The 15887-nt window shown below is 43.4% G+C and overlaps 1 protein-coding gene across 2 annotated transcripts in view; it reads right to left on the reverse strand.

Annotated features, from left to right (window-relative positions):
• Positions 1-15515, reverse strand: part of znf423 (zinc finger protein 423) — a 144623-nt gene extending 129108 nt beyond the window's left edge. Inside the window, exon 1 of one of the 2 annotated variants that reach the window (XM_039762864.1) lies at positions 14898-15515. In XM_039762864.1, coding sequence (XP_039618798.1) covers positions 14898-14937 — 40 coding nt within the window. In that variant the 5' untranslated portion in view covers positions 14938-15515. The remainder of the gene's footprint in view (positions 1-14897) is intronic. The other variant, XM_039762862.1, reaches the window with a different exon arrangement.
• Positions 15516-15887: the final 372 nt, after the last annotated feature.

Below are 15887 nucleotides of genomic sequence, written 5' to 3' on the forward strand. Positions count from 1 at the left end.
TGAGATTTATGGGCATAGTACTGTTTTATAGCATGGGCTCACCTATACAAAAGAAACATTTCACTCTGGCAGGTCCTAGCATTGCGTTGCAGCCTTCTATAGTCTCCCATTTAGATCCAGGGACTTACAAGTGCATTGTAGGGTAGGCTCATCTGTATGAAAGTGAAGCATTTAATTCTGGCACAGCCTAGCTGCGTATCGCAGCATGCTCTTGACTAAAGAAAAGAAAAGCATTTAGATGCACAGGCCTAGCAGTCTATGCCATCAAGCTTCGCCTATACCAATGAGCAGCATTTAACTCTCGGGAACCTCATGATGCTTCACAGCCTAGTCATGTCTACAGTAAAAGAGCAGTACTCGGATACGGGAGCCTAAAAGTACATCACAGCCTTATTTCATCTATAGAAAAACAGCAGCGTTAAGCCCTGGGGAGCCTCGCAGCACATCACATCACAGTCTGATTTTGTGAACAGGAAACAGCAGAATTTACTTCTGGGTGCACAGCAGTGCATTGTAGCCTCATCTTCACCAATATATAGATACTGGGACTCAGCAGAACATCCTATCCTAGAATACACTACATATTCAAACATTTGTGAATGCCTATATACAGTATGTTCATTGGATATCGCAGCATGTCTAAAATGCTTTTGTATGCTCTACCATCAACAGTATATTTCACTGGAACTAAGGGGCCTACCCTAGTCCCTGAAAAACACCACCAGACCATCATCCCTCCACCAAACTTTGCACTAGGCACTATGCAGCAGTCCTGAAGGTACGAATACTCCTGGCATCTGCCAAATCCAGATTCATCTGTAAGACTGCCAGATAGTGAAGCATGACTCACCACTCCAGACAGCACATTTACACGACTCCAGAGCCCAATAGTGGCGTACTTCAAAACCACTCCAGCCGATGCTTGGTATTGCACATAGTGATCTTTGGTTGTGTGCAGCTGCTCGGCCAAGAAAACCCATTTCAGGAAGCCCCAGATGCCAGAGTTCAATTGCTACCGTTACTTCTAGAGGCAGTATGGAGCTCTGCTGTGAGTGATGCAACAGAGGGCAGGTGACTTTTACCTGCTTCAGCACTGGGAGGTCCTGCTGGAGTTTGTGTGGTCTACCATTTGGGGGCTAAGCTGTTGTCTTTCCCAGACACACATCCATTTCAGAATAATAGCACTTAGAGTTGACTGGGGCAGACCTACCAGAGCAAACGTTTCACATACCGATTTGTGGCAAAGGTAGCATTATATGACAGTGCTACATTTGAAGTCACTGAAACTCTTCAGTATGATCCATTCTACTGTCAATGGAGACTGCATGGTTATGTGCTTTATTTTATATACCTGAAAGAATAGGTGCAGCTGAAATACCTAAACGCATTAATTTTAAGGTGTGTCCGCATACCTTTGACCATATACTGTAGTTTAAGAGCACAGCATCTAATAACGTAGCAGTTGGCATCACTTGGATCCAGGTGAGCACCACTTCATCAAAGTCTCATTAAAGGGCACAGCAGAAAGGCCTGATTAACCCTACGGGGTCAATGAGCTGTACACACACACACACACACACACACACACAGTCAAGTCCAGAGACCCATAACAACAATCCAGCTCAATCAGCAATGAATCAGATGCCTCACACGATGACTCAAAGAAACCAGTCACTAACAGCTCCACCAGATGAGAAGCAACTCAAGGTTTGTCGGCTCTAAACACAGAATCAACTGTAGTAAGGGGCAGTTATCTCAATTCAGGACAAAGTACAGGCAGGAACTCAGCATAAGCAAGAAGTCCATTGAGCATCTCAGGAGGCCCAAAAGCTTGGCAAAGAGATCCAGTCCACTTGGCTTGACTTCAAAACTAGATGAAATGGCACCAGACTGTGTCTGCTGGAACAGGAATCATCACCAAGCTGGCTGGTTCATATAGTACTTCCCAATCCAGGCTGCCAAGCCAAAACAGTAGGCAAAGAGTTATTACTGTCTATGGTAAGGAGAAACACTGAGTAGTCGAGGGCTACAAGTGTATCACAGTCTGGTATTGACAGTGAACCACCTTTGGATTTCTGGAAGTGATAACGGGTATGGCTAGACAAAGAACTAGGGCCTCTCAAAAACTGACAGCTTAACACATTAGACTGCTCCTGTTTACTTCGTCAACTCAATTCACGCTGCCTTCTCTTTATTAAATCTTTACTTTCTTCAGCATCTGCCATGAAGACTAACATTCTTACTACAAACCCTGGAGATTCCAGTCCAGCTCCTCAGCTACCACTAATTCATAAAACAAATAAAAAACGTATAGCAAAAAAGTTGAATTTTGGAGTTGGACCTTGGCATGTGAACAGCAGGATCTTCAGTATGGTAATGCATGCTTTGATCTACAACCCATAGTCTACAGTGCCACAGTTTACAAACAACTGTAAACTAAACACTAAAAACTGTAAACCCACAGTTTACTGACACAAATGGAGACACTTCAGCTAACTGACTGCACACGTCTTAAGATGCAAGAGGAAAAATCAGACTATACATTAAAACTACAGATAACTGAAAACTCTTCATGATGGCAAACGGGAGGATGGGGGTGCTCTGTTCCAACTATACTCAGCAAAAAAAGAAACGTCCATTTTTCAGGACTGTGTATTTCAACAATAATGTTTTTAAAATCCAAATAACTTTCCAGATCTTCATTGTAAAGGGTTTAAACAATGTTTTCCATGCATGTTCAATTAACCATAATCAATTAATTAACATGCACCTGTGGAATGGTCGTTAAGACCTTAACAGCTTACAGAAAGTAGGCATTTAAGGTCACAGTTCTAAAAACACAGGACACTAAAGAGACTTGTCTACCGACTGTGAAAAACACCCAAAGAAAGATGTCCAGGGTCCCTGCTCATCTGCGTGAACGTGCATTAGGCATGCTGCAGGAGGCATGAGGACTGCTGATGTGGCTAGGGCAATAAATTGCCATGTCCGCACTGTGAGACGCCTAAGACAGCGCTACAGGGAGACAGGAAGGACAGCTGATCATCCTCGCAGTGGAAGACCACGTGTAACAACACCTGCACAGGATCGGTACATCCGAATATCACACCTGCGTGACAGGTACAGGATGGCCACAACAACTGCCCGAGTCACACCAGGAACACACAATCCCTCCATCAGTGCTCAGACTGTCCGCAATAGGCTGAGAGAGGCTGGACTGAGGGCTTGTAGGCCTGTTGTAAGGCAGGTCCTTACCAGACATCACCAGCAACAACGCCGCCTATGGGCACAAACCCACCTTCGCTGGACCAGACAGGAGTGGCAAAAGTGCTCTTCACTGATGAGTCACGGTTTTGTCTCACCAGGGGTGATGGACGGATTTGTGTTTATCGTCGGAGGAATGAGCGTTACACGAGGCCTGTACCCTGGAGCGGGATCGATTTGGATCGATGGCTAGGCCATTCCCCAGAAATGTCCAGGAACTTGCAGGTGCCTTGGTGGAAGAGTCACAGCAAGAACTGACAAATCTGGTCCAGTCCATGAGGAGGAGATGCACTGCAGTACTTCAAGCAGCTGGTGGCCACACCAGATACTGACTGGTACTTTTGATTTTGAGCCTCCCTTCATTCAGGGACACATTGTGAAACATTTTTAGTTTATGTCTTATGGTGTTGACTCTTTTAGTGTTCATACAAATATTTACACATTAAGTTTACTGAAAGTAAAAACAGTTGAAAGTCAGAGGACGTTTCTTTTTTTGCTGAGTATATATATGAAGAACTCAACAGCTACAGTATATTAGGTTGATTCCTTTATCAAAGTGATTTACAACGAGGATATTGTACTTTTGTACTGTATGTTGTTTACAAAATGAAGCCCATTCAGGTTAAGTGACTACACACTAAGGCAGAGGCAGGGATTAAACTAGCAGCCTTGTGGCTTAGAAGCTAGCAATTTAGCAGCTACACCACATTGCCTAGGCCGGGAGGCAATATAAAACTAATATTGCCTGCTGTACTGCGCTTAAAAAAAGCAGTCTGTGAAAAGTGCTACTTAAAAACTGGTTATGAAACAAATGATTCCAAACTGACAGAAAGCCAGTATAGTCACACTAGCCATGGACTTACATGGTTGCTTTACGGGGTCCACAGCTTTAATCCAGCAACAGCATTTTGAACCTGTTTGAAATTATTTGTGCAGGAAGAAAAAAGAGCAAACACAATGCTGCCAAAAGGTAACAATGACATGACAAAATACCATTATGTCTGAAAGACAGTCACAAGAACTGGAAACCCTGGATTCTGTAAGCTCAGAATTCAAAAAGAAAACCTAAGTTTCCTAGAGGTTCTTCAGCCCAGTTGCTGGGGAAAGTGGGTCACAGTTCTCTGCGAGGCCATGAACAACAGCAGCCAGAGGTATCTCGAGCCGTCTGCAGCGGGGGGGTGAGCTGTATGCCAATGGGGAGGTGTTGAGAATCTGCCTGCTGTTTGTCTGAGCCCAGTCGCCAGTGGGAAGCCGATTACCCAAATACGTTTATCAGCGAATATATTACACTTGCAGATCTTTGCTTCACAAATATCATCACAAAAAATGAGTGGGGGAAAACAAAAGAGAAAAGGACTGGAGGGGCAAGTGTTGCTTATAAAATGGTGTATCTACCAACTGGGCAGATAATGCTTTTTTTTTTTTTCTTCCTTCTTTTTTGCTGGGCCAGGTAACTGCTTTCCAGTCTCACGTTGTGCTGCTCAGTGGCCTTCATCAACAAGTTGAAGCCTCAAAAAGAGATCGAGCATCTGGTCACCATGGTGACGTAACATCATGCTGTCAGAGTCACAAGTCGGTAGTGTTGTCAGTACCAAACGGGAGCCAGTTTCTGCAGAAAACTCAAGGAGGACAGTGTAAATTAAGATGAGGCACATCAGGTTGGGTTATGCGACAGTAGTTTCCTTCAATAGCTCAAGACATGCAGCCATATCTACTCCCAGCTGTAGACATTCACTTAAAGAGTACTAGCGTGGCTATACTTGTAGAAACAACACAAGGGCCTGGTGTTCTATTCTGGGTAGATAGAATGGGACAAGTTGCAGATTTTGGCCTGCCTTATGCATGCAGGAATTTTAGCACTGCTGCATCGTGGCTCCAGAAGACTCTAGTTTCCTTCTTTCAGCAGCTCTAATTTTCCACCTTTGTCCCAAAGGTGTGCATGCCAGGGTAGCTGTCGAGTCTAAAATGGTCTGGCATTAAATGCACAGAGATATGTTACGGCATTCACACTAAAAGAAGTGGGAATTCAAAGTATGGTGTGTAGGTAGGTTACAAATTGGGTCAAACACAGAAGGCAAAGAATGATGGTGAGGGGGAACTTTTTCAGAATTAGGTGATAATAAAAAGTGGAGTCCCTCAGGGCTCATTCCTGGGGCTGCTGCTCCCTTTAATATACATAAACGATCTGGAGAAGAATATAATAAATAACCTGGTTAAGTTTGAAAACGATACCAAACTGGGTGGAAAGGCAGATGACGCAGAGTCGGCTAAAGTGTTACAGAGTAACGGCAAACAAGCTTCGGCAGATGAAACTTAATGTAAGAAATGTTACATTTATACACAGAATTGAAGGTCTGAAATGTCAAAAATCCCCTTTATGAGAAGGACCTAGGAGTCATAGTGGCCTGGTCACTATTTACATCCAGACAGGGAACAGAAGCAAGCAAGCCAAGAGAGGTTATACTCAAATGATATAATACACTAGCAAGGCCTGAATAAGAGAAATGTGTGCAGTTTTACAAAAAAGACACAGCAGCACTAGAGAAAGTTCAGAGAAGAGCGACTAGCCTTAGTCCAGGACTGAGAGGTAGGAGTTATGAGGAGAGATTGAAAGAATTGAGCCTTGTCAGTTTAAGCAAGTAGAGATTTAGGGGTGACACGACTTGAGTGTTGAAAATTATTAAAGGGATTAGGACAGTGGATACCAGTGGTTACTTTAAATTACATTCTGCAACAACAACAGGGGGATACAGTTTTTAAAGGCAGATATTTTACAAATGTTAGAACGTTTTTCTTCATGCAAAGAATCATAGACACATGGAGTAAATGACTAAGTAGTGGGGCAGAGAGGAGGACTTTATGCATCATCAGATGTCAATTTGAGGTTATTTTGGACAATCTACATGAACAGGATAGACAAGCTAATTGGGCTGAATTGCCTGTTCTTGTCACAACTGTTCTAACAAACTAATGTTGTGGAAATAGATTGCCATTCTCCCCAAGGACGATTCCTGCTTTGTTGTCCTATGCTTTTGGGTGACAACAGTTCTAAACTGGGACAGAAAAATGTTAAAATAGGTGGATGTCTTACAAAATCATAGAATTCCCTTAAATATCTTATTCTGTATAAACCTTCTGGCATCCAGCATCCTATAACACCAGCCTAATGTGTGTTTCCAAAGCCTCACTATGTAGTTCCTTGTCTTTACTTTGCTGGGCAGTTCAGAGGAAGGACAGGAGTTGCACCTGACAAAAACCCAATATGAATGGAGAAAGACAGCATTCTTTGGGGTCAGTAACTTGTGACTGCAGAGTGTACCACGGAAGTACCAGCTTCAGAAAGTCCATAGTAGCTTAGGCAGCAATAAGTTGAATTTGACCTAACACCTTTATCCTAGGAGACTTACAACACTTTATATACAATTGGTTACATTTCTTTTGGTTTTCCAGTTGGAACACAGGTAGACAAGTGACCTGCTCATGGTTACACAGTGTCAGTAGTGGGATTTGAACCCACGACCTTAGGGGTCTGAAGTCTAAAGCCTTAACCACTACACCATGCTGCCTGCAAGCCGAAACGTGTCAGCAATGAAGCTCATGTGGGATGTTGATGCCAGTTATAGAGAGAAAGTATCCACAAAAGTCATCTGCTCCAATTTAATAGGCCCAGGAGTGCAGTGGAACCAAAGTGACTCTGACCAAGGAAACGGACATGGAAACGACCCAGAGCTGGAGTTTAAACGGCTACTTCCTGCCAGATCCACTAAGACTAAAGGGAAGTAGGAGCAAAGGTTAAGTGTCAGGAAGGTAGAGGCAAGTCATTTTCTGAGAAAAACATAAAGAAAGAGAGAAGCAAGACGAGAGTCATTGTGTCTGAAGATGTACAAATGGGTAAGCCAGCCCCATACACTGTGCAATCAGGCTCAGTGGGGCAGGAAAGCCTCCTTTTATGCTTACTTAAATATATTTCAATAACTCATGATGATGCTGTGGTTGATATTGATACTTCACAAATCCTGAATGCTTAGTTCCAATCCCATGTCCGATCTATATCTACTGTATGTGCAGTCTGCACTTTTTCTGTGTCTGTTAATTAACAATTCCAAATAGGCCTTACCCAAGTTCTTGCTTTGCACCTGCTAATGCCGAGAAAGGATCTGGCCCCTTGAGACCCTGAAATAGATTAAGCAGGCTTGGGAATGTTACGCAGTGTTTCTGGCATTTGCTTCCATGATCAGATGCCCAGCAAGGGGCACTCTGTTATACCAATTATTTGTCTCTCTTACTCTCTAGAATTTATATGCCAGGCTTGGCTGAGATCTCATCTGAAAGGCCCTTTAACTTTTGTTCACTTTATGATCAGGCATCCCTTGATTTATTTGATTTTCCATCCAACTCTTTGTTCCGACTATATTAATGTTAACTCTGCCTAATTTGTCTTTTCACTTGTTGGTTAGTTATAATCACTGGTTATAGTAAAAAGTCATTGACTAAATGGCCAGAGACCAGTAGCACACATCTAGAAAACCACATAAGCCACCTATCCCACAAGTCAGTTATCTGTTCATGTGACATATCTTCAGCAGCCAACTATGTTACTTATGACATCTGTTGCATTACATTCTCTAAAACATTATGTGGATTTTTATTTAACTGTACTATGTTTGATATATTTCTCTTTTTTGTTTATATTGGTTGATTGTAAAAAGTACAGACTTCATAGTATTATGGTTTGATAATGTACTAATAGATGTATGATGATTAGGTCGCCTGCCCCTTCTTGTTAGGTTACGTATAACAGAGGCTGGCACTGAAATTGGTGATCAGTTCTGGTTAAAAGACTGCATGACTGCTGCCCCTAAGAAGAGTGATGTTTATTGTCGTGGGCATCTTTGTTTCAAATGATGTGGTTTCTGGAGTTATTTATTTATTTATTTATTTTCAGACCTCTAAGCCATCTGACCTTAATTTATTCTTTGTTGCTTAGTGCTGCCTAATCTTGTTTTTGTTTCATATAAACATTTTTTCTTCCTCTTGTAAACCACTTTGGGCTTATCCATTTGTATGAAAATGGGCTATATAAATAATTGTTGTTGTTTCTTCCTCTGACATTTCTCTTCTTTCACTGTAATTTGAGTCTTGCTTTAAATAAAGACAGAAACACAGAGACATCAACTGTGTAGTGCAGTGTTGCTCAACTGACAGACAGACCGGACATGAGGTTTAGAGGTAAGTACTCTCATATACACAGAAGACAGTAATGTTCTTACTTACAAGTGTTAACATGCAGCAAGTTGCCAAGATTAGCAGAATATCTATGATAGATAGATAGATAGATAGATAGATAGATAGATAGATAGATAGATAGATAGATATAGATATGAAAGACACTATATGATAGATAGATAGATGGATATGAAAGGCACTATATAATAGATAGATAGATAGATATGAAAGGCATTATATAACAGATAGATAGATAGATAGATAGATAGATAGATAGATAGATAGATAGATAGATGTGAAAGGCACTATATAACAGATAGATAGACAGATAGATAGATAGATAGATAGATAGATAGATAGATAGATAGATAGATAGATATTACTTATTATTATATAGAGTTGGGGCAAAAGTAGGTTTACAGATGTTCGTATGGAAAAAAAAACATGCAGGCTATGATTATTACAATAGCTTTATTAACTTTATTGATTCAAAATAATGTCACAATGGCACAGTGCACTTAAGTACAATCTCTAAAGTGCTCAAATTGCCAGCCTTCATTATTTACACATTCTTGTAGTCTACTTGCTACACTCAAGCAAACTTTGGCACAGAGTTCTTTATTGCCATCGATTTCTTGACATGCTTCTCTTATGTAGCAAATCATATCATTCACAGTATGGTTTTTGTGAAAAGACTTAATCTTTGAGAACACCCCAAAAGAAAAAGTTCATCGGGGTGAGGTCTGATGATCATGGTGGCTATTCCACTGGCCCTCATCGACCTATCCACCTGTTGGGTAACTGTTCATCAAGAAATAATACTACTAGAAAAAAAACTTGTGTTTCGCATACTTACATCTGTAAATCTACTTTTGCCTACCCCTGTATATTATTGGCAGGCAGTGAGGTATACTGTAGTGGTTAAGGCTTTGGATTTCAATCCTTGAGGTTAAGGGTTCAAATCCCGCTACTTACAGAGTGTGACCATAACAAAGTCACTTTATCTGCCTGTGGTTCAACTGGAAAAACCAATGATAACTCAAATGCTTTAAGCCGTCATGGATAAAGGAATCAGCCAACTAAGAAATAATAATAATAACAATTTCAAAACTTGTTTTCTTTGTAAACCAAAATTGTCAATCACAGCCAAAATGAGTAAAACTAAGTTACAAAAAATAACCAGAAATGTAAAACTGACACCCTACACTGTTAACTTATGAATTCACACACCGACAAGCAAAAAAGCAATGAGCTGTGCATCCACAGCAGCCCCCTGGTGGTGAAGGTGTTGGACTGCGCAGCAGAAGGTTCTCTGTGCAGTCCTCGCCACTAACTCGTTCATTCTCACACTAAGCAAGTCACATCGCCTTTCTTTCAGAGCTCAGAGCCACAATTTGCAATTATATTCATTTTTCAAAAGCTCAATATAAAATTAAAATGTTTCAGAAAGCAAAGTGGCCACTATGCTGGGTCATAAAGAACAGCACAGGATGACTGTCTCAGTCTTACACCGCAGGTCTGACAGCATAAATCCCATTTTTCTTTAAGTTCTGAATTTTAGGCTCACATTTCCAAAAAGAACAGAAGTGACTCTCATATGAAGAGGTAGGAAACTGAAAGGTGAGACAAAGGTGAGTACCTGGACATATTTTTTCTTGTCCTTTTAATTTTTGGTTTGCTTAGCAAACAAGAGCATGTGTAGCCTTTCTAAGCCATACAAGCAGATTATTCTTTAAACATGGGCAGTTTTCTATTTTTGCCTGCAGAGAAGCCACCCACAATAAAATGAAATACACCACATCTCGGTTGCTCCCGCAGTTTCAATCACTTTTGATAAACTAGAATACACTTTAGGTGCACAGAGTGGTATGGAAAGGAAATAAAATAAATCTCCCCAACTTCAAAAATATGAATGCATGCATCCACACACAGGTCACATTCCAAAGGCTGGAATGCAATCTGAATTGAAATTCAAATGTGAATCTCTTTCCTTGTTCAATAAATGAATTCTAAAAAACGTTGTGGTTTAAAGAGCAAGAAAAAAATAGAATCTGTGTGAGATATGCCAGAACAAATCAAAATTAGGACTGACTAAAAGAGTATAAATATAGCTATATATGAACAAACTACTGAAGCTACCAGGGCTTCAGCTGTAGAAACACGGGAACAATGATCTTCGTGTGTAAAGTATGACATTCACTATGGAAAGGTGCAATATAAAAAAAGTTTCCATAATTCTTAAATGCGACCACACACTGGTAACTTTGCTCATTTACTCAGCGTCACCATGGAAGTCACACATGCAACCCTAAAATCAATCAATGGGACATCCACCTGTCTATCCATCATTTCTTCCACTTCTACCCTCTAAACTAAAGGAACTCAATCCAGGAAGCATTAAGATTCCAAACTAGGAAGCACTTCTAAATAGGAGTAAAGGCACACTCACATACCTGCTGATGACCAGCCAGCTTATAAAGAGCACAAGCCTGGCAGCTGAGAGGAACACCACTGGGACACAAAGACAGCATGCACATTACACAGCAGCAGAGAGGAGAACTAAATTAAAGTCCTGGAAGAGCAAAGCACAAGTGCTATCTGTTGTGCCACAATGCTTCCCCTATGTTAAAACAAATTGTTTATAGGCCAGAAAGAAACTTGCCTACAATTACACCGAAACAACATTAGGGATACCACCTGAATGGCCCACGTTCATGAGATCCAAGTGGACATTAAACATTAAGGAACACCCACAGTAGCAGGAAAGAGCTGCTTAATGACAAAGGCTGCAGAAAAAATAAAGACACTGAGCCGAGGGAACAGGCTGATCAGGATACTCCGATACTTCTGACCACTAGGCTGCACTGCTCCTTCATCCCTGCAGCTGGACAAGCAGATGACAGCTCCGTGTGATAGCAGACGCTCAATTGTTTAACTCCCTAATCTCCTTCCATGTGACTTTTGGTGTGTAGTAATTGACTATGAAGCTGAGAAGAAAACCCAAGAACTTAGCTATGTGAACACTGAACTACTAAACCACCAGATTTCCACGAGCAGATAAACTGGTACAAGAAGATAAGAAATGGAAGAAACTCATAAAGGCAAAACGCACCTGCTATGAAGGTGAATCACAGAGAACAGAAAAAAAGGCACAGATAACAGTAGCACCACTGTGTGCAGAAGCAAGTATGACAAACAATCCAAGGTTTTAATCAGACAGTAAAAGTAAATGTCACTTAGTCTTGTCATCTTTGACATCACGCTGTAACACAAAGCCAGCCAGTCCCCATTACCTAGGAATAACCTTTAATTATATAAAAGCAAATTGTAAACATGACTGCTGGCTACCTGAGAAAAAGCCAAGAGCCTGCCAAATGATTTCTACTGAATCTGCTACATCAACACACATCCCAGTAAAGTAACCTCATCCACAAGGCTGGAAGGAAGGAAGGAAGGAAGGAAGGAGCCATGCCAGGTGAGGAAAACAATAATGTACTGTACATAGGAGACTGAACAGTAATACCAAGGTTAATTGGGAATAGGACAAGTGAGTATGCCACATGGGATGAAGCTCTTAAAGACAAGAACGGAGGAAGAAACTTCAGCCCATCAATCTTTTTCAGAATTAGAGCGGCAATGGCAGTCAGGAAACTACAAATGAGAGTCTTCATTTCACAGCCAAGCTTTGGTCTCGCAAAGTGTTAAGCAATAATCGGGCAACCAAAATCCGTAAGACTGTAAAGATATATGCATTACCTGCCGAGAACGTGGTGAATGGGAGAGCACCTTCTTGCAAATTTTTTACACCATATTGCTCACCTGTTTCATAGTGGACACCACTTTGCAAAATGTTTTGTCCTGTCAGGTTACTTAACAGGCTATGACAGACACCCTCAACTAGAAGTCATACATGAATATTTTAAAATAGCAAAAGCATGATACTCTACTTCACTGCCTATTATCACTTAGGAAATAACCAGCCCACCAGGCTAATCAGATCTCAAAGATTTTGAAACAATACAGTATTGTTTGCTTCTAGCTCAGTTGGTGGCTGGAGTATGCAGGTTCTATCTGAACCCACATTGGTTTTCATCCTGCTACACTCCCAAAGATCTGCTAGTCAGGTTTATTGGCTATTCTAAACTTGCCCACTGGCAAGTGTGAGTGGGCTCTGCGATGGACTGCTATCCTGCTTTGCAGTCAGTGCTGAAAGATGTGCAATCGCAATATGCAACCCTGAATTGACTAAGTAGGTCTGAGAATGCTAAGGTTCCTCTAACATATCTTAAGAAAAACCACACCATCCTCTGTGCCCACTTAGGGTGAGAATCAGTGATAATCAGAAACCAAAATGAGAATAATGGATACGAAGCAACAATATAGAGGGTACTCTGCAGCAACATAATGCTATGATAGGCGATCGGTCAGTGAACTGGTTTGAAAAAATGACATTAACTGAAACCGTCTGAAATATAAACTGCTGTACATATTACAGTTAAAATATGGCATCAAATCTACCAAACAGCATAGCAGAGAGGACTTGATTGCCTTTTTATCTCCAGTAGCCCTCCCATTTCTCGCAGGATTGTAACCTTAGCCTAGAGGGAAGGCTCTCATCCGTGACTGTAAAAGAAAAGGACAAGGCCCTGCTGGTCAATAATCCAAAACAGAGCAAAACAAGCTGCTCATCTCTTCACATGTGGCAAAACAGAAAAAGTATGGGATAGCAGTGGCCACTAATCCAGAAGGAAGCAGTTCTCATTTCCGAAAATGAAAAAAATGAGATGAAGAGCAGCCCGAGTGGACAAAGGGCCAGAGTGAAATGGCACAACTTACCAAGTAGTCTTCATTCTTGCACCCACAGCTGCTGCCCGAGTCTCCTCTAATTAGACAAGTAAGGAAAGTCCTGAGGGGCATTGGGGGAAGGGAGGTGGGGGGGTCAAGATGGTCTGCATAGTGGTCAACAAGCACAAAGCTAATATCACAGGGGACTCAGGTGTTTCCATGGGAACGTGGACCGTCACCCTCACGCAGCTGGCTCTTCAAGTGATGAAAGAGACCTTTGCTCCGTTCACTGAGCAATCAGTTTCGGCACCTCTCTGGCTTAAGAAGCCTCCTTCACAGAACCCTGCACACTCTTTAAAACATCAGGATGAATCCATGATGAAAAGCGGAAAGAAAACATCACTGTGTGTCTGACGAACCATCACTCCACAGAGGCATCACAAAGCTGTTCCCTCAAAGCAGAGTGGACTGGCATGCATATGATGGACCACAAACGATTCAGATCACTGCACACGAGAAGGCAGACTAATGACCAGGAATCACATCCACTTTAAGGGCCGTGTTGTGGCCAAGCAGACAAGGAATGGCTGGGGTGAAAAGAGGGTGACAAACTGCACGCCAGCAGATGCTGCAACTGAGAAAGTTACACACGCCTCCTTGAGGTTTCTAAACACTTTAGCTGGCTGCCGCTTGGAGCTTTCAAGTACAAAAACCCCTCCGTTTTGGACGACAACTAACTGCAGCTGGTCATCTGACAGCTTGGATTCTACATAAGGCTTGACCACAGCAGGACGCTCCTCCTGTCCAAAGTAACCACAGCCCCTGTGTAATGGGACACCTCCCTTCTGCAATCCCCCCAGGGTGCTCTGTCTGTTGTGTCCTGTCAAGGTCGGTGGGGGTGGGAGGCGGTGGGGTGGGGGGCTAGTGGACCGCAGGGGGGCAGTGGGCAGTCATGTGACCATGTGTCTGAGGTCTGAGCCAAAAGTATAGGGGGTATGTTCGTGTTGACGGCAGTATCGCGATGCTCAATTGAAACTGGATTTGCCATACGATCCTATAGATCCCAGTATGATCATCCCTGTGAAAAATAAGAGATCTTAACCGGCTTACTGGTAACACTGTCTACGGTTGAAAACAAGTGTCTATTTTAGTGTTAAGTTTCAGGCAGATGGGTGAAGCAACGGAAACGCATAGCAGTGTAAGCAAGGACCTGGACACGACAAGGCGCGCCGATCCGTTATGCTAGGAAATTGCGCGTAACGATGCAACTACCGGGCGTAAGTTTGGGGGTCAACAGCGCTATCTGTCAACTTGGTTGTAAGCACGAAGGTTCAAACATTTTGTTAAATTTAATCTCCCCGAACGTCCTTTATCGGCAAGCCGACAAAAAACTTTGGGAAAAGTTGCCACCGATCCCCAGTTTTCGAGAAGGAGGGAACTGCGCTGTCCTGCCCTACCCGTGTCTGATGCAGCTCGACCTCCCGCCTCAGAGCAGCCCGATAGAAGCCCCCCTCACGCCGCCCCTTCTCTCCTCCCTCTCCTACTCCCGCTTCACCACGGCGGTCGGGACACACAGCTCGCTCCCTGCTCGCTTGCTACTCGCTCACTCGTGCGGCTCTCACCTTTCACTGAGCGCGGCTTGGCCTGCTTGCGCCTGGACATATCCCGCTAGCGTCGGTCCCGTCGCAGCTCCAGTAAGTGGCTTCGCTCCCTCGTCCGCCTGTTGCAATGCGGCAGCTTCCACCGTGTCGCGCCGCTCCCGAGGCTCGGGAGAAGCGGAAGAGGACGGCGGGCTCCTTCTCAACTTGTTCCACAACAGCTCCGGATCAACCTGTAGATCGGCGGGAGGAGGCGCTGCTGCGGACGGCACACGGGCTATTGTCCCACGGAGCGCAATGACGGAGCGTGTCCGATAGCAACGCGCACCGAGACACGGCGAATCCAGCAGCTAGCTAGTGTCTGGAAGCAGCCTGTCGCGGCTCCTCTCTTCAGCCCTGGCTCTGCACTCGCGGCTCCTCTTGCTAGCCGCGCTCTCCCTTTTTCTTTGTCCTGGCTCTCGCCTTCCCTCCGCCTCCTGCTCTCGCCGCTGCCTGGGCTGCACTGCACACACACATAATAAAGCCAGGCGGCTTGGCTGCGAATGTAGCCGAGTCCCAGCAGGAGGATGTGAGAGTCGAGTCCCGGCGGGGGAGCGCTCTGATCCCGCAGGGAGCTGCGCACAGCCTGGGCTCAGCGCGCGCACACACACACACACATACACACACACGCACTCACTTACTCACACACACACACACACACGGAGAGAAAGAGAGAGGAGGGGAGAGCGTGGAAGAGACTCTGCAGCCGCAGCAGCAACTAGCCATCGACTGCGAGGGATTACAGTGGGCCTTAGCGCAAAGTCGGATCGGAACCGAATGGTGGAATTACAGTAGACCTCGACGGAAATACGATCGAGACCTAGGTGTGGAATTGTGTTCCGAATTCGAATCGGAACCAAAACTTGGACTTTAGCTAGCAGTCGCGCCAATTCCGATCGAAACCGAATCGTAGAATTACAGCAGGCCCTGATTGGAATTTAGATCTGAACATCAGTAGAGAAATTAAGTCAATGT

The sequence above is a fragment of the Polypterus senegalus genome, chromosome 9 (assembly GCF_016835505.1).
Source record: "Polypterus senegalus isolate Bchr_013 chromosome 9, ASM1683550v1, whole genome shotgun sequence".
In the NCBI taxonomy this organism is placed as follows: domain Eukaryota; kingdom Metazoa; phylum Chordata; class Cladistia; order Polypteriformes; family Polypteridae; genus Polypterus; species Polypterus senegalus.